Raw genomic sequence first — 23,684 nt, 5'->3', positions numbered from 1 at the left:
ACCCCTACAGGAGAGAAAGAAGAACCAAATTAGATCCAGGCTCTGCTCTCAAAAGACAGCATCAGGTGAGAGGAAATTGCAGCTGCTATCCAGACTGACTGTGGTAAGAGCCTGAAGAGAGTTACTCAGGGTAGAAAGGGTTTATGTGAAAAGCCGTGCTAGGCTTAGGGTGGGACATCAGTGCTTGGAGAAATGGTAGCCATCTTCGGCTGTAGCTTAGATTGGTGATAGCATTAGGACAAAGAGCATTTGCCAGTCAGAACAGAGCACTGTTCTGGCGCAGCATCTGGGAGGGCCTCTGGCTCCAGGCATGGACTCATCTAGTTGCAAGATTATGGGGGAATGGGGGCCAGAGAAATAACAACCAGTAGAAGTATTTCCAGTTTTAACAACTGGAGGTGCGGTGTGGTGCTTATGGCTCAACACTCAGCCTTTCTGAAGGACCCTCCAAGACTGAAGATACAGGTCTGGCTTCTGTTGTGGAGGGGCTTGAATCCATGTTCATGAGGATGCCCTTCACTCAGGAAGGAACAGGGGAGCCATCTCTCTGGGGGACATTGTTCAACAAACATCCCTTCGATTAATAATTAGTCAGGAATGGCTGCTGGGGATGCTGTTTTGCTAGAAGATGCGGTGCCTGTCCTTTGTCAGCTGGAAGTCTAAAAGGCATTTGGGAAGAGAGTGACAGGACCCCAAAGCGTGATAGAACCGGAGGGCTGACAGGACCTTGCATAGTGGAGTCCTGCCCTCACAGATAGGGTAGGTGACTTGGCCAAGTTCACGCAGCCAGACAGAGACAAGCCCTTCCCTCCAGTGGTGGCTGCGAAAGAAGATAAATCTTGCCAATCAGAGGCCAAGATGGCAGGGGGGTGGCCCAAAGGGGAGGGTGGCACATCAAGAGGGTGCTGTATTCTCAGCAGTGGAGTTGGCCTTTTTTTTTTTTTTTTTAGGGGTACGGTTTCGGAGGACTTATTCTTGCCCTGTTAACTCTCTCTCACTCTTCCTCTGGCCTGGCTTGGGGTGGGTTCGCGGTGTGGGTGGGAAGGCGCGCGCCCCTGCAGCGTCTGAGGCTCGTCTTCCCCCAGCGGAAGGCATCGGGCACCTCCTCCCAGCGGCCCCCGCCGGCTTTGGTCCGCCCCGAGGCTCCCCAGAGCTCGCCAGGCGCCAGGGCTCCTTGGGGCCGGCTCTGGGCCAGCCGCGGTCGGGACGCCGGCGGGTCCCCAGGTCCCGGGCAGCACGCCGCCGGCTGCACGGCCCGCGCTCGGCTCGGAGAGCGCTCGGCGGCGGAGTCCGGCGCTGGGGAGGGGCGAGGAGAGCCGCAGCCCCCTCTGCCCGCCCAGACCGAGGAGGGGCGAGCAGGCGCGGAGCTGGGCGAGCGCCGGGCTGTGCGCGCGTCTCTCTGGGCACACACTCTCCGCGCCGCGCGCTCCCCGGGTTGGGTGGCCTCGGACCTCGGCGGACAGCAGCGGTGTGAGCCGCGCTTGCTCCGGGGTGCGTTCAACGCCGGGCGGGAGCCGCTCGCTGGGGTCACTCGACTCCTTCTCCCCGTCTCCCGGGAGCCAGCGGGGTGAGCTGGAGGCCGACCCGGGCGGACGCGGCGCTCCTATAAATAGCGCGCGTGTGCCCGCCTGGCGCCCTCCCGGCTGCGCGAGGACAGACAAAGTTGTGCGCAGGGACTCGGGGAGCGCGGCAGCGGCTGGAGAGGACCCCGCCGCCGAGCCGCCCTGCGCCCTGGAACTGATTCCGCGAACCGGTGCTCTCCGTGCCCGGGACCCGGCTGGCTGCTGTCTACCTGCCGACGTCCGAGAGGCGCCGAGGTGTGGGGAATTTTGGACGAGGCGAAAGTGGGAGTCGCCGGAGTCCTGGCGGTGAACACAGCCTCCCGTTCTTCTCAGTCCGGCAAACACCTTCTGCCTCTGTAATTCGTCCCTGCCGCAAGCCGGACGCGTACAGGACCGACAGCCGCACCGCTCGGCACCCACCTAGCCCCGAGGCTTTTCTCTGAGTCTCCTTTGTTTTTCCTGCTCCGTCGTTCACCTGGGGGTGCTTGGGTTTGGGGTGAGAATTTATTACCGTTTTCCTCTTTGACTTGTGAATGTGAGGGTTTGGTGACTTTTAGATGTCCAGGAACAAGGGTGGGTGCAGGGGCCCCAGGCAGGGCTGATTCTTGGGCGGAGGAGGGTGGGGCAGGGGGTTCTGCATGAGCTCCTTAAAGGACAAAGGTAACAGAGCCAGCGAGAGAGCGCGAGCGGAGACTTTGACTTCAAATCACAGAATTGGGGGAAGTGTGCACGCCGCCGCCGCCGCCGCCGCCGTTCCTGCAGCGCTGTAGATCTAGCCACTGGCATCTTCCCGAGCGCCGGGGTCCCGGGGTTGGAGGCGAAGCGGGCGAGCGGGAGCGCCAGCCGGCTGCGGCTGCCCACGCGGCTCACCATGGGCTCCGGGAGCCGGGCGCTGTCCGTGGTGCCAGCCGTGCTGCTGGCCCTCACCCTGCCGGCGCTGCCCGTCTGGGCACAGAACGACACGGAGCCCATTGTGCTGGAGGGCAAGTGTCTGGTGGTGTGCGACTCGAACCCGGCCACGGACTCCAAGGGCTCCTCTTCCTCCCCTCTGGGGATCTCGGTCCGGGCGGCCAACTCCAAGGTCGCCTTCTCGGCGGTGCGGAGCACCAACCATGAGCCGTCCGAGATGAGCAACAAGACGCGCATCATTTACTTCGATCAGGTCAGACCCTGAGGGATGCAGGGCACCGGGTGTGTGTATGGGTGGTGGTGGTGGGGTGGAGGGGTCGATCTTCTGGCAGCCCAGAGACCCAGGCTGCCTGCTCAGGCTAAGTTGGTCTGACTGGGATGTGGGGGATCATTTCGGCGCTCGCCTTCCCAAATGGGTCTGGGCCTGGAACTTCTGTCTCTCCCACCACCGCCCCTGCCCGAATTCCCTCCTGGTCTCCGGAGAGAAAGGAGGGGGAGAGGCTGGGAGCGCAGAGCCCAGCCACAAGAGCTCGGGGCGAGTTTCACAGCAACAGGTCCATAGGAGCTGTCGGGAGTCTGGTCCCTGGACCTCGAAATCGCTTGGCCAGAGCTTGCCCCCACCTCCCCAACCCCCCCCCCCCCGTCCCCCGCTCAGACTCCTCTGCATGTGCCGCCCAGGCGGTTCCCGCGCGGTCCCCTCGCGGTCTCCGGATAAATGATTTGTTCCCCCTCCCCCAGGTGGAGAAGCTTCTCCCCAAGGAGAGCTTTGGGGTCCACGTTCTCTGCAGAGCTCTCGCAGGTGGCCGCCGAGGGTGGGCAGCGATGGCGTGGGTCAGGTCTCGCCCACCTTTCTGCTGCCAGGATCCCCTCGCACGCTGCAGGCGCTGCTGCAGCGGAAAGCATTTCTGTGGTACTTGGAGAAAAGTTGTGGAGGGAGAGGGAGGGCAGCCGCAGGGAGCTCCCATTGGGAAGCGCTGGGGAGCCGGTGCTCCCTGCCCCTGCTCTGGTCCTTTCAGAGAATTGCAAATTACTGGGGAAAGACAGATTTTGGGGTTGAGGGTAGGGGGTGGAGAGGAACTGATGAAATCTGTGGCTGGAGCTCTGGGGTTTGGCTGATGAGAAACCCCAGGGGTATCAACTTAGCTTTAGCAAGGAGTCTTAAAACTGGAAACTGACTCCGGGGTTGTAATTTCAACTCTAACAGCACCCAGAGTCTTTTAAATTCCATAGTCACTTGTGTAGTACACAGTTGTATGCAAAGACACATGTGTGGGAACACAGGTTAAGTGGTACTGCAGTGTGTGCCAGGGAAGGAAAGAGGTGATATTTCCATTCCTTACTTAATTGTTCCTAAGTAATGCACTCTCCAGCTGGCCAGGCAGAGAATGCTTCTCTGGGGCTTACTATCAGATAGCTATAATTTTTAAAGAATGAAGCAGCCCCTTTGGGGTTTTGGTGCAGTATTTTCCATCCTGATGGAAATAAAGTCTGGTTTATATTTAAATGCATTAATTAAATGTTGGACGTTGTGGACATGGCATTGTACAATGCCTTCTTTTCCATGACCTTTCCATCAATTAGAAGAGGAGAGGATTTGTTCTTCTGTTTGGGGAGCCATGCATCTCAGAGAGCACAAGACACATTTAGTTCTAAATCTGTATGTGCCGGGATGCTCCAATTACAATGTAGAGTCAACATCCAGCCTTGTGTGTAGTCAACACTAATCAGACATTTCCATTATTGCTAATGAATTATGCTACTTGTATCTGAGTCAGGAAGTCCCCGCTAAGTACCTAAAATTATTTTAAATGTGCTTGAAAAAAATCTTTGTAACAGCTCTGCTGGGGATTATTGCATAGCTGGTGATTGGTTGCTGAAAGATCATTGATCATCAGGTCAGAGAAAGAAATCAGGATTATTTGGAAGAAGGTGAACTCTCAGAATAAAATTGTACACATACATGTATTTTAAGTCGAGGGTTGAACCTGGTACATCATCTTGACCCGCTACTATATTCTGGTGCATTGCTCAGAGGTGATAGTATGTTTTTAGGGAATTATGCAAAAGGCCTAATATTGGAACGAATGTAGTGTTTACAAGAGATAGTGACAGATTGCCACTGATACAGTGGAAATGTATCCTTATAGGGACATCCTATGTTTTTGAATGCCAGTTATAGATTCATTTCTTGGAGAGAAATGGAATAAACCCCAGTCATTTTACAACTTCCCACCCCCCAACATTCTCACTCTCCTTCTCATAGGAAGGGACTGACTTACGCGACATTTGCAAATTTGGTTTAAGAGGTCACTTATTGAAATTCAGAGTTAATTTCGTAAGCAGTAGAAACAGGCTGCACATCTTGGAATACAAAATGCATTGCTGCTTTCTTAGGAAATAGTGCCTTATTTTAGTTTTCATTTTTGACCCTTGAAGTTTAAATAAAGGGCAGGTGATTGAGAAGAAGATAATGGATAACACTGGCAGGAACACAAGAAGGCCACCAATTTCACAGTCTGTCCTTATTCATGCTCTACTTTTGGCAGCCTGCAAAGGCTGAGTCATTGCCAAAATATTATAATTAAGGCCTAGATAGCACAGGACTGAAAAAATGGCATGGATCTTAGGAAAGGTTTGGCGGAGGCTCAGGGGAGGGCTAGGTATTCAGATTAGTCTGTGCACTATTCAGTGTCATGGATTATGTCACAGGGTGGAGGGGGTGCCCAGGCCTCTATGTGATGTGTCCAGGAATGACTGCAGAGAGTCCATGGATGCCGATTGGCTGTCTTGGAAACGTCATCTCTGGACATTGCAAAGGCTTGTAGAGGATGGGAATATTAATACAGGGCAGATGCCTTTTATCTGACTCTCAAGGTAAAGCTAATATTTATAAGCCCTCCGTGTTACCTAGATGTTTCCAGAGCCATCAGGCCTTGCTGGAAATTGAGGCATGAATACAAAGCAGTTACTTTATTTGTTTCCTCTACCATTTAAAAGACAGCAAAACCTTCCATTACACAAATCTATTTTCCAAGTCACCAAAGAGGAAAAGAGTAGAACTCAATGTTTTATTCTCTGTGGTTTCTTAAACTACTTATGAAAGAAATAAAGCTAGAAAGAGGTAGAGAGAGAAAGAGACAGAGAGAGATAGAGAAAGAGAGAGGGAAGGAGGGAGGGGAAGATGGAAGGAAGGAAGGAAACTTACAGAAGAGATTATTGTTAATAATTTACTGTTACTTATTATTTTTATTTATAGATCCTAGTAAACGTGGGTAATTTTTTCACCCTGGAGTCTGTCTTTGTAGCACCAAGAAAAGGAATTTACAGTTTCAGCTTTCATGTAATTAAAGTCTACCAGAGCCAAACAATCCAGGTACGTGTTTTGACCTGCTCCCTCTCTACCCCCAAATGGCAGTGTTTATTGGCAGTGGGTTATGTATTTAAGTGTTTATCCAAAGATGTGTTTTCATTATAAAAATAAACAACCATCTTTATAGCTTATTTTTAAAACACTTAATTTCCAATTTTCTTCTTTATTACATCCATTAAGGCTATGACAAGAAACATATAGACAAATAAACAAAAGAAGGTATTACCTTAATAACAATGAACCATTTAGAAAACATGGCTTAGTTAAAAACTCAGTGGCACAAATTTCTTTATAAGATCTTGATTTCATTAAATGCCTGTGCAAAAATTATTTCAACTGGTAAGGAAGAAACTTGTAAGACTAGCAGAACTTTACAAGTACATATTAAATAAAGCAAATTTGCTATCATTGTTAGAAATTATGAGCTACAGTTAACCATTAGAAAAAATACACTTTTTATGAAAGGGTGTTCCTCTGCGTATGCTTTAAATAGTTTATCCTCAGTTACTCTAAAAACTAGTGAATTCTTAGAAATTTCAGTTCCACAGTTAGCAACATATTTTGTGTTGTCCTTTCTCAGGTAATAGGCTTGACCTTACACTCAAAGACGAGTTCCTAGAATATTCAAATATGCTAACACCCAATAATACCAGTGCATGTCTATGGAATTCTAGCATTTTCTTTATCTTATGCTCAGTGTGTGTGTTGTATACTATGGCCACATGAAAGGTGGATTACATACTCTCCTACAGCTTTCACAGCTCCTAGCGAATGGGTAAATTGATCATCCTCAGATTTAATTTAGGCAGTACTTTCTTTTAACATAAAAGGAATGACTATCTAGTAAACAAACTTACTAGCGTGGAAAAGCTTTTCCCAAGCCCCAATATTTGGAAATTTATGTAATGTTTAACACAGTATAATCAAAACTGTAGTCGGGAGAAAATTTTGAGTTTATTATTTGTTAATAATTTTGAGTTTATTAATTATGTATTCCTTGCTAATTATCCATCATTAAAATCTTCACTATGGTGGTGATTATTATTTTTAATACACAATAAATAAATGTACATTTATTATTTTTAATACACATTATCAGGGAAAAAAGAAAAAAACAGAACACCCCCCAACCCACACACACACACACACACACACACACACACACACACACACATACATTTCATAATTTCAAATGATCTTCAGTACTATGCCTGTTGCAGGTTTAGTAACCTGAAAAATGTGTTGGTAGAATCTTGCTGTATCTGGATTTATCAGAGCAAAGGGCACTGGGCTTCTTTTTACTAATATACTGGGAAGCCTCAGGCTTGCTTCATTACCAAAAGATTGCTACTGAATGTGAGAAGTAAATAAAACAGCAAACTTAATTTATGTGTTGAAGGGAGGCCGGTTTTCCCAAGGGTAGGTTGCTCTCCGTGGATGGTATTCTTTTGTAGGCATTTCAGGAAATTTCTGTGGGAGAAATTAAAAAAAAAAAATCAGCTCAATAGACCTACTAAGTGCAGCCATTGCTGGGGATGAATTTACTGAACATCAGATGTTTTACCAGGTCTGTCATCTCAGACATTATTCATTAGCCCTGGTAGATGTTTTCAGTGATTTTTTTTTTCCTCATAGGTTAACCTGATGTTAAATGGGAAGCCGGTAATATCTGCCTTTGCCGGGGACAAAGATGTTACTCGTGAAGCTGCTACTAACGGTGTGCTTCTCTACCTGGATAAGGAGGATAAAGTTTACCTGAAACTGGAGAAAGGTAACTTGGTTGGAGGCTGGCAGTACTCCACGTTCTCTGGCTTTCTGGTGTTTCCCTTATAGGATTTGATTTCTCCGTGATGTTGATCCAGGGGAGGGGTGGCCCACCCCTGAGTTACCGGAAGATCATTTTCTCATCCTCGGATTGATGTCTTTTATCGGTTTCTCATGGGTGAATATGGATTCTCTTTAAGGATTCTAGGCCTGTCCGAACCAATACACAGTCTCACAGATTATTTTGTGTGTGTGTGCGTCTCTGTATACTCGGATGGGGACTCCCAGCAGACATAATATGTACCTGTGCTCAAGTGTAACAGTCAAAAGCTGTCTGCGAGGTTTATTCTGAATTTAATTTCCCGGAATCACTGAATTCGTTGCAGATGTGGAATTTTATTTCTTTGTTTTTAAGAAAAGACTGGCAACCGGGTCTAAGAATTAGAAAACTCTCAAGTTCTGACTTCAATCAACGTTTAGTGCGATACTGCCAAAGAACTGTGTGCTGTGTTGATATATTGATTACACTCATTTTTATTCCTTTGGAATCAGTTTGTTTTGTTCTCTTACAGTAACTGGGGATTGTTTTTCAGTGACTGGCTTTGTGTCTTCTCTACAAATAGGGTAATGAATGGCTCGCCTGCAAAGTTACCCTATGAGATCACCAACATGACTTCCCTTAACAAAAAAGAATGCTTCATAGTTGTATTTTAATTATATATGTGAAAGAGTCATATTTTCCAAATTATATTTTCTAATAGGAAGAATAGATCATAAATCTGACAAGGAAAAAGTTGCTTACTCGAGTTCTAAGTGCTCAGCCCCCAAACCTCCACCAAACCGCCCTCCTCCATGGGAAATCCTATACTTTCTTGCTCAGCTTGAATTAACATGATGGATAATAACCACTTTATTAAAAACCTAAGGGATTTTTTTCCCCTTAGACACGACCACTTTATTAACTGGAGATGGGATGCCCTTGTTTTAAATTATACCTATTTTTCAAGCCTTCTGTTGTGTTTGAAAGTATCATCTGGTTTTGCCTTAATTCCTTAAATTGTATATATTTATCTGTTTAGCTAATATTAAATCCAAATATCCCATATCTAAACTTAGTGCAATATCTTATTTTGTCTTTTGTACAGCTCATATGAATTCATAAAATTATTTATGTCTCTGTCATAGAATAAAGGTTAATATATGTTAGCTGAATTGTTTTGTCCTTTTGGTTCGGGAAATACGTATTCTCCGTGGTTTATTTCCCCCTTTTCACCAAACCTTCTTTCCTTCCCCCTTCTTGTTTCCATTTCCCGGAGTTTAAGAAAAGCTTTCTGAATCTGGGGGAAACCTTCTCTGAATTGGCGTGGGAAGGCTTCCCTGTGTTTAATCTGTTCTAATCCAGGAGTTGTCAGCCTGCCAAAAGAAAATCGACGGACTCCGTAAACTTTTCTTTCAGAAGGGACTTACTCTTAGGTAGTTAAGTTGAAAAAATTGGCTAAAATCTCCGGAGGGTGCTCAGTGAATGAGTGCATGGCCATGGGTATAGAGACTGCTATTTTCAACATGAAGACTTCGGGGAAAAGTTCCACCCCCTTCACAACACTAAAAGACAAGTAGAAGATCACAGGTTTCTTTTGAGGAGGAACTATTATTATAGATGTCTCATCTGGAGCTTTGGCTCAATTTCCTGGTCTGTTGTCAATTAAAGCAATTTTGGAGAGCCCCTTCTGTAGACGGTGGCGGCAAGGAAGGTTTTAGAGGACCCTGTAGGAGGATACATGTAGGCAGGTCTTCTAGCATAATTGTGATTAATCACCAAGCCAAAATATTCATTCATCACAGGAACACTCTCCTCCTGCCCCAAGAAGAATTATCTGGAGATGTTAGCATTGGATCCTCAGTGTTTTGCTTGGCAAGTTATTCATTCTCCAGCTGGCTTTCAGTCAGAAACTTTCCTCCTTGGTGATTGCATAATGTGAGAAAACAGTATTGCACAGGGGACTTGCATCTAAACATGAGTGGCATCCTCTGCAAATATACCTGCTCTAATGTAACCTCCCCCCGGCTCTCTGTATTCAGGGTTTGCATCTCTACCTTGCAGCAGACTGGTTTATACTTGGATAAATACACTATTAGTCATTGTTTTGGCAAAATGGCTCAAGGGTATTGGAATTATTAATAGACACCTATGATGGAAGAGAGAAAATGTGGGGCTTAACTAAATAGACCAGTGTAGAAGTGTCTTATATAAATTTGCTTGTGGCCATCCTTTGGGGCTTGCCCTTATTTTTCTTGATTTTTTTTCTGAACATAAAAAGAACGTTGGCAATGGGCTTGACTGTAATCCCTAAGCTCCAGTGTATATATTTTGGAATGCAAAATCCATTCAAAACCTCCCCGAAAAATTCAATATGAAAAGGTACTGAAGCTGTGGCTATCAGATGTGGGAGGGCACTTGCAGGAGGGAGGAACCCCAGTCGACAGAGGAGACTTCTCATCAACGAGGTCCGACGAAAGCCTCAGGTTCTTACTCCAGACCGGGTCTAGGAAGTAAGAGCTAGGCAGACACAGTGGCTGGAAAGGTAAGGTTGAAGGGAGGGAACAATAAGGGACAGAATGGTTTAGTCAGGGGAGTCTGGATTTGGAACAGACATAGGATGGAATCCTGCAACCTTCACTTACCAGCTCTGTGACCTGAGGCAGGTTTCCTCACCTCTCTGAGCTTTCGTTATTTCCTTAGTAAACGAGAAATTGTTGTGAGAATTTTATGAGGTGCGTGAAGTGCCTCGGACTCTGTAAGGAAGCCCAGCGAGGGGCTGGCTGTTATTACTAATACCTGCAGCCCTAGCACAGCAAAGCAGTAAGTAGGGCAGAAGGAGAATGTTCAGACCGGCATGACGAAGGGTCAACAATTGAGCTGGAGGGGCCAGTTGAAGAGCTGGAAGCAAGGGTATCAGAAGTGCTTCCAGAAATGGAGCCAGATGCTCCCTGTGTGCTCTGTGACTTGAGAACAGTTTCCAGAAATTGCTCGGTCCACAAAAATGCTAATTGAACACAGTATTTGCATTGGCCCTGTCCACATTCGTCAATGCCAGCATCATCCCTTCCTAGATGTTCCCCATCTCCTTTGACTGTTCCTTGATCTATTGATCGACAAATGCAGGCAATTATCTGTAGCAAGCAGAATCCCAAGGAAAACACAACTGAAGGAAATAAGGAGCTTGTGCACAGGATCTCACTGATTCCAACTGCTTTTAGGGTGCTCTCCATGACCCCAGATTCTGTTAGAAGGTGATTATTTAATTAAAATTTTGTTTTAATTTTTTTTTTGAATTAAGTCTGTTTTCCCCTTTCTTTTTGGTTTCTGGAGATCTATAGCCAAATGTCTTCTTTTGGCCTCTACTTTTTATCAAACTACTGCTTTAAATTGTTTTTTAAGATTTTTATTTATTTATTTGACAGAGAGACAGCAAGAGAGGGAACACGAGCAGGGGGAGTGGGAGAGGGAGAAGCAGGCTTCCCGCCAAGCACGGAGCCTGATGTGGGGGCTCGATCTCAGGACCCTGGGATCATGACCTGAGCCGAAGGCAGACGCTTAATGATTGAGCCACTCAGGCACCCCCCCCCACCTTTTTTAAAGATTTTTTATTTAACTACTGCTTTAAATCTTGAAATAAATCTCTTTAGCCAACACTGATGAAATTATCCTCATGATGTGTGTCACACGTTTTGTTAAGGTGTTGAGTTCATATAAGTGGTGACATCTGCCCTTTTCAGACCTCCCTAAACATCAGACACAGAGTGTCTGCAAGGAGCAACCGAGATCTGAACATGCGGTTCCACCTCGCCTCCTGACTGAGCATACTGGGCTTTATCAGTCCCCCTTTACTGTTTAAACCGCCTGTCCCCAGAACAATGGTAATGCACTGGTTATAGCAAGGTCCCCAAATTGGTTGACCTAATGCCCATAAAGAAGTGATGAGCAGAGGAAGGTGATACCTTATGGTAGCAGTTTCACATTCAGAGCCGTGGAGCCACAATAGAATTCTTGTGCCAAGTGGTTCCCTTTGGTAGGGAGAAGGTGGGATTTAAGAGATTTGTTTTTAAATAGGTTACTCAGTCCCCTCTACTGCAGGCCTACCTTTAATATGGGTTTCAATTGCTTTAGAATAAAAAAAAAGATGCATTTTTTTGCACCCCCCCCCCCCCCCCCGCCAAGCTGCAAGCTGCCTTTTCTGTGGAAGACAACTCCTTTGTGAATTTGATCCTGAAGTTCTCTTATGTCAGCTTCTCAAACGAATGTGCATAAGAACCATCTAGGAATCTTGATAAAAATGTAGATTCCAATATCATAGGTCTGGGGTGGGCCCTGAAACTGCCTCCCAGATGATGTTCATGGTCCTGTCCCAGGTACCACACACACGCTGAATGGCAAGACTGTCCATTGTTGTTAAAGGCTTGTTACTCAAAAGTGTGGTCTGTGGACCAGTAGCTGCCACATCACATGGGGGCTTGTTAGATATCCCAGGTGGGGTCTAGACTCACCCCAGACCTACTGAATTGGGATCTGCATTTTTCAAAAGGTCTTTTTGCCCCACCCCATGGTTTTTAGGCACAGGAGCATTTATGAAGCCCTGTCCTTAAGTAAAACCCGGGACCACCAGCATCAGACTCTCGTGGGCTGGGCTTCAGTTTCACCAAGTCCCCAGCTGATTCTTTTAACCTCAATCCATCCAGGTGCAGGGCATTTCTTTGCAGTGACCCAGAACTACAAATGCTCCTGTTAGCCTCCCTATTTATAACGCAGCGGGCTGAAGGCAGTGCGTCTGAAGCTTTCGTGCTGGTGAACACGGGACTCTTATTCTGTGATGGGAAGAGGCTCCAGGGACTGCTGCCAGTTTGTGCAGAGGAAGGACTCGAGGAAGACTTCACCTAGAGCAAAGGTGTGGGAGCCGCTTGCGTGAAAACGAAGGTAAGTCATCCACAGAAAGTGGCTTTCTCGTGAAGAGAGAAAACCCTTAGTGACATTCCTCATTTTGTCAGCGTTTGTTCTGAAATAAAGATGTAGTTATGTTGCATTTTTTCTTTGTAATTGAAGTGATCCTTCTCCAGGGATTGCAGTGCCTTTAAGCACACATGGTGTTTGGCTTCAGAAGACACTGCTCCATCGAGTAAAGGGTGTGTGTGTGTGTGTGTGAGAGAGAGAGAGAGAGAGAGAGAGAGAAGAGAGAGTGTGCTCAGAAGGATCAACAACAACGCAGTTTCTAGCAGGTCATTCAGTACATTTAAAATTCATCCAAGGGCAGACGTCTTTCTTAACAATTTTTAGGACCAATTGGTGATATTTACAATGAGAAACACATTGTACTGAGCTAGGGAAGTCTTTATTTCCCCTGGGTTACCTTGAGAACATAAATTTTGACCTTCTGACTTTCCAGGAAACCCTAGAGGGCTTCGGTCTGGCTGTTCCCGGGGAAGGTGAGGGGCTCACAAAGATCTGCTCTGTGCTCGCAATTTAGGGGCGCAGAGAGGCTGCTGTTTGTTATTATTTATTTATTTATGTCGTCGGTCATGTTTCAGCCTTACTGCCGAGGTACAATCAATCAGAGGAAGAAAATGTAGGGACATTAATGCAGGTCAAGTGGCTATTTTCACATTACTTTTTTTTTTTTCTCCCTCCCTTGGGATAGGATGATGTGGCTTAAAAGGACCTTTCCACCCAGTGGTCTTCTTTCAGGGGGTTCCCGAGAGAAGGGACGTGAGAAGCAGGAGCAGGCCCGGGCCCATCTGAGGGTGGGAATATGGTGCTCTGAGCATTCAATGCAGCCGACGATCATCAGGCTGGAAATAAGTTCTGGTGGGTCTGGAGATGGCTGTGCGGTGACAAGGGACAAGACCGTAGCATGTGGTTAGGGTGGCACCATATAGGAATGAAGCCTGCTACAATGGACAGGGAATAGGCCGAGTGCTTCCACACTGCGTGCTTAGGTCGGAAAATGTCTCTAGGCCCCGAGTGACACAGCAAAACCCTTTATTCTACTGTCTGTAACCCCCTGTTTTGATCGGGCAGTTATCCCGTTTGACCCAAGACGATGGCCAGTCTGCATGATTCAGCATTCCGGTTGGGGTTAGGGGGCTTTGATCCTTTCCTGTGTCTACACAAAATGGATCCAGCTCCCTTTGTAAGTCGTGTGGGGGCTGTTTTTCTTCCAAGTTCCTTAGCTATTTAGAAATAAACATTCATGAGCGTTTCTTCTAAAATAGCTTGGCTTTTACTTTCAGTATTAGCATTTTTAACATCATGCCCGCCCCCCCCATGTAAAAAATGGAGCAACTGCTAGCATAAGCCTTCACTCAGAGAGGTAATGCACAGGGATAAAAACACATTCAACCAAAAACTAGGAAAAAAGAATGATAAAATTTCATTGATATCTGACATGAATGACAATTGAATGAAAAGGAATAAAATTGATTTTAGTTTCTGTTCAAGTTTTGTTTCCTTTTTTTTTTTTTTTTTTTCCCTTTCTCTCAGTGCTAAGGTCAGTTCTTGGCAGGTACAAAGATGCTGTCTCACCAGCAAAGATTGCAGCTTCTCTTCATTAGGGTGACATTGTGAACCGTGGGCTCAGAAAGTGTACTAGATTCTGCCCTTCCACTTCTTGGCTAGCCTGATTGGAAGGAGAAATGCTGCGGAAGGGGTCTGGTAACTTCTCTCCAGGGAGAGGAACGCCCCACATTTCAGTAATTCAAGGAAGCTGTTTCTGAGCTTGGAAGGAAGCCACGTCCAGGAGAGCAGCTCAGAGCCAGGAGGCTTCAAGATTTAAGAGCAGCACCAGAACAGCCTGGGGCTGGTCTGTGGGGAGATAGGACTTTGCCCCTTTTCCTTCTCAGGAGAAGATAAGACAGTATTTTATAAGTATCTGTAAAGGGAACGATGGAGCCCAAAAGCCATTTAAAAAAGTCCTATTTTGCAAGATTTTCTTTTCGTTGACTGACTTGGTAGTTAGAGATTAAAGAAAAAAAATATCAAGTCCTCCTTTATTGTCAGATTGGTACAAAGTCATGAGTTGAAGTTGGCAAGAATCCCACAGTTATCCATGACTTTGAGAGTTAGAGACCTAGTCTGTTAGGAAGGAAATAAAGCAAGAACCTTCTTTTGGAGTTTGTTGCTTCCCCCCCCCTTTTTTCCCCCTGACTAAATGATCACACGCTTATTGTGCACCTACTATGTGCTCCATATTCTGTAAACTCAGAATCTGCTCTTTCGTCTTTCCTACAAGTTGCAAACCTCTGCAAATGCTTCTTCACTTTATGGGTGGAGATTCTGCAATCTAGAAAGCAGAGCGGTGTGTTAGTTTCCATAAACACTAATGATAAGCGTATTGAAACAGCAACCTGATCTGGGTGACCTTGTCACTGCTTTCACCATAATTGTCTTTCAGAGTCGGGTCTTGCTTAAAATGAAGAATGATACCAGGGGTGCCATGTGCAGTTGTGGGGGTTGTACACTGCATTATCTCAGGGGTGTGCCGCTTCTATCATAGACATCATAGAACTGTTTTTATATTTAGCAAACTGTCCTAACGAAATAAGAATATTACAGTAATCTTCTGACAGATGAGAGTATCTTTAGTGAGAAGGTCCTTTTCTGAATTTGCATGAAAGTACCTCAGAGGGTAGTAGAAGCCTGGAGAGAAGGAAGTGGCTTGCTCTCCTAAATATTGCCCATCATACCTTATTTCTAAAGAACGTCTTTGGGCATGAGAGATCAGGACAGCAGGCCTACATGCCACTGTGTCTGTGTTAGATGACCCAGTACCCATCCAGGCTTCCCTAAGTCATTTTGGACCTCGGGTCTCCAGTCTGATGCAGTCCATGGGAAGTCCCTATTGACACCTAGAGTGGGAAGGTGAAGGGCACTCTCTCTAGGAGAGCCGGCCTCCTGTGAGCCAATAAATACAGCTTCCTTGAAAGAGTAGCAGGTTAAATATGAATCTATAAATTTAGGTTTGCAAGGAAAACAAAAATCTTCAAAAATCTTCTATAATCAACTTTATTTCTGCTTTTAAGACCTCCCTCCAAATGTAGACCGGCTGGCAGAACATTTCTGTTTTTCTTGCTCTGCCCCATTGGTCATGGATTTAGGCAGTAGTTTGGGGCCTCATGGACTGTGGGTTGGGGGGAGACCTGCTTGGTCAGAGGGCCAGGTAGATGATGGCGCGAAGTCTTACAGTCTCCTGCCACATACTTCTTTTGAAGGAATGAGGAAAGAGTGAGTTACCTGCTTGAAAGGTGTGGGGGGAAGAGAAAGAGAGAGAAAGAGTGTGTTCACTTTGTCTAAGTAGTCCTCCAGCACTGGTGTGTGCCCAGCCTGGGAGTACAGGCGGTACATGACTACGTACCCATCTCTCCGACCTCCTGACCCCGTCCTGAGGTCTGGGACTCGCCGCTGTGCTTCCTACTATGTGTACGTGTGTCCCTGCTGGAGTCTGCGCTCACAGCACAGAAGTGAAGAAATGTTGGTCACCGTGGAGAGCCCTCTCGCGAACAGTTCCCATAGTACCACTAAAAGCCTTCCCTCGTGATTCCAGGGGAACATAACTTCTAGAAGAATCTGGCTCCTGCTGGGGTAGAGGGAATCCGCTTCCTTACCTCCCTTAGTAAGTGTTTGGTCTTCTGTTACTTCTATCACTGATAGAACTGCAGAGTGCTCTGGGACCTGCCTGCAGCACGTTCACGAGGAATTCTTCTTCCTGTGGCTTTGCAGGTCCTTGGAAAGGGGAGTGCAGTGACCTTGGGCAAGTGACCAGTCCTACCTGCCTTGCCTACATTAAGGGGGTTAGAATGCTCTTCAGTCGTTTTTGAATTTAGCCGTAAGAACCCCCTGGGATGCTTGTTAAAAATACTGTAATGTTTTCCCCTATCCTCAAAAGTTCTGATTCCGTAAGCCTGGGGTGGTGCCCTGGAAATCTGCATTTTTGACCAACACCATAGGGAACTGTGATACTAGCGATTTCTATACTACCTTTTGAATAGTTAAATGCAAATACATCCTGGGGTTTTACAAACCATAAAGCGCCACACTATGTGGAGATTTTTCCTGCTACTGGGATGTGGAACGTCGGTCAGATCATTGCTCATTGTCTTTTGGATGCAGCTGCTAAGTTTACACCAAGCTGATGAGTCTCAAAGTGTGAAGCTGCTTTTTAAATTCCCAACCTAAAGAGTCTGCTCTCAGTCATTTTCATGGCAGTTTAATTTTCTCTCATGTTTTCTGAATGATCACATGAACGCATGTTTGCTTAAAAAAGACAATGCTGCGTGTGTCGGGCAAGGTCAGAAAGATCATTCTAGGTCTCCTTGCTGACTCCACTGGCATCTCTGACTTATGGGGGTCCGTGGCTCTGGGGTTGGAGCCCACAGATCTGTCCTGGTTTTCAGCTTCTCCAGGTGACTCCAGTGATCGGCTGGATTTTGAAGATGCTCCGGAGTGACTTTTCAAATATTGCCGTCCTTCAGTCCCAAACAAGAGGTCAACTTTAACCCATCTTTTTACTTCAAATTCGTAAAAATGTCTGCTCCAAATTGTACGTTGGAATCATTACAAACTTGCCACGGTACTGTCACCAGAAGCCTCTTGGTGCTGATGGAGTTGGGATGTGTAGGGGGGCAGAGTGCGGGGTGGGGCTGCGGCTCCGGGGGGACCAGCCGGACTCTCGGGATTAGCGAGAGGAGGAGAGAGGAAGCTTGTTAGCGGGTCTCCGCCTTCAGCCCTGGGGAATAGGCTGAAGGGAGGCCCTGAGAGAGCACCCAACCTCCTGGCTTCCTCTGCACTGGAAACTCCTGTGGAACATGTACAAGCCTTAAACTGCTCTGACGAGAGCCAAGATTGTCACTCCGGGCTACTGGTGCTGGCAGTGTAGACAGGGTTCTACTCGTGGTGAACTCAAGTGTTCAGGGGCTTCTCCTGGGGCGGATTCTGGAGATCCCTTGTGTGCACCAGGCAAGCCTGGGCATGTGCAGAGTCCCGCTGTCCTGTAGGTGACTCGGTCCTGACACTGCTGAGCTGGTGTGACGCCGTGTGCTTCGGGAGCCCGCGGCGGTAGAATCCAGGTGCTGGGAGAACCCAAACAAGCACTGGGAACAGCCAAGCCCGGTGACTCCTGTAGCCCATCACAAAGGGAGCATCTCATGGCAATTGATTGCAGGTGATTTGGAGAAATAACAACAATTCTAGACCTAATCTTACCACCCAGGGAGGTACATGACCGTTCACGTTGCAGACATGTGTATTCCTTTTAAAAAACAAAATTGGGGTCCTACCGTTCAGCTCTGTAACTTTCTTGTTCTCTTAATATATCATTAATATCTTTTCGGGTGCCTGGGTGGCTCAGTTGTTAAGCGTCTGCCTTCGGCTCAGGTCATGATCCCAGGGTCCTGGGTTCGAGCCCTGCATCAGGTTCCCTGCTCCGTGGGAAGCCTGCTTCTCCCTCTCCCACTCTCCCCTGCTTGTGTTCCCTCTCTTGCTATGTATCTGTCAAATAAATAAAATCTTTAAAAAATATATATATATCATATTTTCTTTTTAGTATAACTGAATTTTTTTACGTTGAAGCAATAAAAGCTTATAAAAGTTGTACATATAGTGCTGAATTCTTTTTTTCCTGAGCCATTTGAGGGTGTGTTCCTCACCTCTAAACACTTTAGTATGTATTTCTTACAAATAAGGAAATTCTTTCACGTGGCTGTTATATAACCATAAAAATCAGGAAATTCATATTGATGCATTACTACCATCCTCAGATTCTGTGCAAGTTTCACCAGCTTTCCCAATGATGTCTTTTACAGCAAAAGGTTCTAGGTCAAAATCCTATGTTGCATTCTGTCATCATGTCCCTTCAGATGCCATTACTCCAGGATGTCTTGTCAGTCTGTGGCTGACTCTTGCGACCTGCCCACTTTTTTTTTTTTTTTTTTTAAAGTAGGCTCCATGGGGTGCCTGGGTGCTTCAGTCGGTTATGTGTCTGCCTTCAGCTCAGGTCACGATCCCGGGGTCCTGGGATTGAGCCCTGCGTGGGGCTCCCTACTCTCCCTCTTCTCCTCCTCCCTGCTTGTGTTCTCTCTCTCTGTCAAATAAATAATATCTTTAAAAAAAAGGAGGCTCCACACCCTATGCGGGACTTGAACTCACAACCCTGAGGTTAGGAACTGAGCTGAGCTACTGAATTGGACGCTTAACCAACTGAGCCACCAGGCACCCCTTCAACCTGCCCACTTTCGGGGTTGACAGGCCAATGCTTTATTTTTCACATGTCCCTCATTTTGGGTTTCTCTGATGCCTCCTGATGATTGGATTCAGGTCACACATCTTTGCCAGGGTTATTGCAGAAGTGATGCCCCCCTGCATCCTAGCAGGTGGCACACAATTTAACTTTGTCTCCTCATTAATAATGTTCCTTCTGATTGTCGGATTATGGTGGTATCTCCCAGGCTCGTCCATTGTAGTTACTCTTTTTTCCCCTTTGGAATTAAGAGGGATTTGATGGAGAGGAGCTTTGAGACCTTGCAAACATCCCATTAAACACTCTGCACTGTCTGTTCATCTGCACTTGTATGGACTCCTGGTTTCCTACTTAATTTGTTGGGTTATAATCTATTACTATCAGTATTTACTTTAAATGCTCAAATTGTCCTCAGTTTGGTCAGAGGGAGCTCCTTTGGTTTGGTTTCAGATTTTTTTAAAAACCTGTTTCTATCATTCTTTGAGCACGTTCTTGCACAAAAAGATGTTCCAGACCCTTGTACTTTTTCTTCCCCAGCACAGGAAACAGCCTTTCCTCTAAGACTCTGGTTCCTTTTAGTGGATATTGGTACTTAGAAGCCAAGATCTGGGAGTGAGGTGTGCTCACCGCTGGTGCTTCTCAGTGGACAAGCTAAGGAATATATGTGTAACATATACACAAACACAGATCTATTTATCCAATATCCATCCATTCATTTATCTGTCAAAGCTGAGTTTATCCTGATAATCTCTCATTCCAGTCCAACAGCACGGGTTTCATTTTCATTTAGAAATTTGAGGTTCCACATTGTGGAACCAATCTTTGTTTTCAACCATTGTTCCTTCCCCTGCATGGATGCTCTCCCTGCCTCACTTAGGATCCAACATCTCCCGTCTCACCTCCTCGCACTGATGTGGAAGTCTTCCTCACCGTGCACTCCTATGCCAGGTTGCTTCCCCTGTGTGAATTCTCTCCTCATCCGCTTGGGATTTCATCATCTCAAGTCAGGTCACCTGTCCATGTGGATGCCGTTTTCCACCCTGCTAAGGCATCCCTAATGCAATGGCCCATTACACACACATGCCTACAACCTGTCTTGTATATATGCTTCACAACACTTTTGTCATATGGTTTATTGCTGACTTGTTTTTCTTTTCTTTTGCCTGTCTCCCTCTTTTGAATGTAACTGCCATCATTAAGTGACTTTGTTTCTTTTGTCACTGTAAGTCTTGACATAGTCGGGAATCAATAAATATCCACTGGTTGATGATGGTATGCTAATGGTGTTTGTCCACTTTCGCGGGGTCCTGTTCTAATTATCAGGTGGCCTTTGAGATCGAGGTTGGCCATTTAGCATTGCAGTAGATTTCTTCCTTGTGGTAATCATTCTTGCTGCCCACAAAATATTACTGCTGCTTCTCGCTTCCAGGCACATGGGTAGGCCATACGATAGGCATATGGCTAAGTGATATGCCAATAAAATGAGAGCAAAATTGATGTATGTCACTTCCATGATGACACTTTCAAAGCCCATGTGCAATTTGCTTTGTTCCCATCTCTTTCTTCTAGCGACTGTGGAAGAACATGTTGAACTCTATCAGTCCAGGACCTCAGTCATGATAAACAGTTCCCCCTGCTGACTTGTGTTGGGCGTGTAGTGTGAGCCACAAATAAACACCTGAGGTTTATTTGAGATTCATATTTTGTTGCTGTTGCATGCCCTAGACTATCCCCGTGAAACAAACAAAAAATGACACTTAACACTTTCTGCTTGCAAGAAATAGTTTGCAAATGAGCAGAACAGAATTTGGACTATGACCTTTGTAGGAGGGAGAACAAAGGAGCAAGTGTGAACTGACCCCTAATATTCTCTAGACTTGCAAAGCATTTCAGCTAGCAATGCCATAAAACCTACAAAATATACGCTAGAGATGCGTTCAGTACAGGCAGGCGATGGGCTGGATGACCTGCCAAGCCTTTCATTTCCCCCTCTAATTTCTGTGATTATCAAAATGATGAAGTACAGCCAGTTCATTAAAATCCCTCTTTGAAGGCTGACCTGAGGCTCCCCGCACATCTCTGTTTCCATGCTGTGTCTAAACGATAAATGCCTAAATCATCCTTCACATGACTCGGCTCAGAGGCCACATGGTAACACCTCATACAAGTGGCCTGTTTGACCAACTCTAGCTTCGCATCTTCTCTGGTTTCTTTAATTTATTCACTTATTTACATACCTGACATGCAAAGGCCCTAGAGCGGGGGGGGGGTGGGGGAGACAGAGGAATGTGGAGAGGCCTGTCTGATGGTAGAAATGCCCCTTTTAGGTGTGGGGGTGGGAAGGTTGCAGTTGAATGAGAAACTACTCCAGGACGCCCCTGGCAGCTGGGTGGGTGGCTCTGTCATTCTCAGCCTTTGAGTGTTATGCCTTTTCTCCAAAATGGAGGATTCCCACTTCCTAACCAATAGGGTCAGAACCCAAAGGCTCTCTTCCCTTCCTCTAACCTTTCTCATCCCACACCTAAAGTAAACTCAGACAGCCTGTCTAGGTCTTCATGCTTCCCACATGCTGGGGCAGCCGTTAGCAGCTGTGGGTGCGTAGCGATGAATAGAACAGCGCTTAGCACCTTCGATGTGGTCGTCTTAACGGTTCAATTCCTACCCCGTCAGTGTAGGGGAGAGGCTGAGACTCCACACTACGAGGGAGATCCACTCACTGACACTGATGTCGCTGGTCCTTGGACTGCACTTTGATTACAAGGAATGGGAGGAGACCGTTCCTACTCTGGTGGAGTTGGCCATCTTGAGGAGAAGTCAAAGGAAAGCCAGAAAACAGGGACAGAACTACGCACGTGGACACCGACGTGGAGGCAGATGCTATGCTGGGCTCGTTGACACACTCTCCTGAGGAGTCAGGTTTTCGGGAGGGTCTCTAACACTGATGTCACAGCCGGGGTTCCCAGGAAGTGGAGGCTGAGACGGAGTTGGGCACAGAAAATCCTTAGGAGAGATCAACATATGGAAAGGAAGGGAGGAAGGAGGAATGAGCTGAAGAAGTCCAACTGAGATGCAGGCCTGGCCTCACAGCTTCGGGTACACCAGGAAGGAGCATTGGAGCAAATACTGCCCATCAGAATCCTGCACTGGGCCAACCGGCCAGGCCCTCCACACACCCCACCACTGTGCTTGGATGCGTGGATAGTGAAAGTCTGCTGCCCAAGCATCTCCTGAAGCAAATCCTTCCCGGAAGGAGGGGTCCGAATGCTGCATTTCTATATCCACAGCCGTGGTTTCTCAAGAGCTCAGGCAGACCTCCTCTCTTATGATTAGAAACTGAAACACTTGGGGGCTAGCTTTGTACGGCTGCTTTGGAGCTAATCACTACAGTGACTGATAAATGAATTTCCGGAGTGGGCTTTTCCCACAAGATGTGGCCGCTCAAAACCTTAGTGATGTGGACCTCTTGGAGGATGAAGACCTCCACTTATTTGTAGGAAGTAGAAGAGTGAACGAGGCAGGTGGGCCACTTGGAGTTGAGAGCTCACCTATGGGGGCCAGTCTGGTAGCGGGAGCAGTGGCCATTGTCATGACCGCAGAGCCATAGCTATGGAAGACTAGCAGCTTAAATAAAATCCAGAAAAAATAAGGAAGTACATAAGGCATTCACAGAACAATAATCCAGAGATGATTCCATCTTGGTTGTTTCGGGTCCTTAGAATTTCGGGACGGTAGTATGGGCCCGGCGAGCAGGTACCAGTGATTCATTTTATGGGACCCCACTCCATGTGTCTGTGGTTCAGAATCACCAATAGTGGCTTAAAACAACACACATATTTAATCTGACAATGTCTGCAGGTGGGAGGTCTGCGTACAGCTTCACTAGGTGCCCCTGGCTGAGAGTAGCTCAGAAGGCTGCTTGCAGGTATCACTGGAGCCCATGGTCACATTGGGAAGAACACACTGTGGAAGAACCCACATCTGAACTCATTCACATGATTGTTGGGAGGATTCCTTTCCTCGAGAGCTGGTGAATTAAAAGCTTTTCTTCCTTACTGGTGGTTGGCCGAAGGCTGCCTTCCGTTCTCTGCCATGTGGGCCTTGTAGATGTGGCATTTTCGTCCAAGTGTACGATCTGAGATGGTAGTAGGGAGACTGTCCAGAAGATGAGAGTCACATGTTTTGCATCCTGATCTCAGAAGGCTCACCCCATCATTTTTGCCATATTCTATTCACACTGAATAGAATAAAAGCAAACAATTGATCCAGCCCTCCCTCAAAAGATGGGATTATATCAGAGAATACCAGGGGATTCTTGGGAGATAGTAATAAGGAAAAAGAATTGATTCACAAAGAAAATGAAATAAGAAAGATAAGCAGAGCTTGTGGGAGACTTTCTACATCTAAGGTACAGCATCAAAAGGGAATTCTGATGGATTCAAGGGTAGTGGTAACTGGCATAATAAAGCTGGTCCTCAGGGTTAACCGGATCCGAGACCCCATGGCAACAAAGGCAGTGAAAAGCATCCTTACACTCTGGGGGTGTTGGATTTGAACATTAAAACTTAAAAGTTTCCAATTGATAACATTTCATTCACGAGACCATCACTCGGGGACAGAACTCCTAGATGTTGGGAAGAAATACTTTGATAAGCCACTGGCATGAGAGCTTAGACTCAGGGTCGTCAGTGGTTCATAAATTGCCTCTGGGTCCAGGTAATTTTGTTTGGGTGAAAACAGAAATGCATGTTTGGGTGCAGAGTGGAATTGTTGAGGATAAGAATGTAGAGGGAAGTCAGC

At 46.4% G+C, this 23,684-nt stretch overlaps 1 protein-coding gene across 1 annotated transcript in view; it reads left to right on the top strand.

Annotated features, from left to right (window-relative positions):
- The first annotated feature begins 2,433 nt into the window (after positions 1 to 2,433).
- Positions 2,434 to 23,684, top strand: part of CBLN4 (cerebellin 4 precursor) — a 71,301-nt gene continuing 50,050 nt past the window's right edge. Inside the window, exons 1-3 of the mRNA XM_028089098.2 lie at positions 2,434 to 2,724; positions 5,728 to 5,844; positions 7,477 to 7,612. Of these exons, the coding sequence (XP_027944899.2) occupies positions 2,434 to 2,724; positions 5,728 to 5,844; positions 7,477 to 7,612 (544 nt within the window). The remainder of the gene's footprint in view (positions 2,725 to 5,727; positions 5,845 to 7,476; positions 7,613 to 23,684) is intronic.

The sequence above is a fragment of the Eumetopias jubatus genome, unplaced genomic scaffold (genome assembly GCF_037043125.1).
Source record: "Eumetopias jubatus isolate StellerSeaLion01/CBP00866 unplaced genomic scaffold, mEumJub1_p1.0 scaffold_9, whole genome shotgun sequence".
NCBI classification, from domain to species: domain Eukaryota; kingdom Metazoa; phylum Chordata; class Mammalia; order Carnivora; family Otariidae; genus Eumetopias; species Eumetopias jubatus.
Note: the sequence above shows the minus strand (reverse complement) of the source record. Positions and strands in the feature narration are given on the sequence as shown.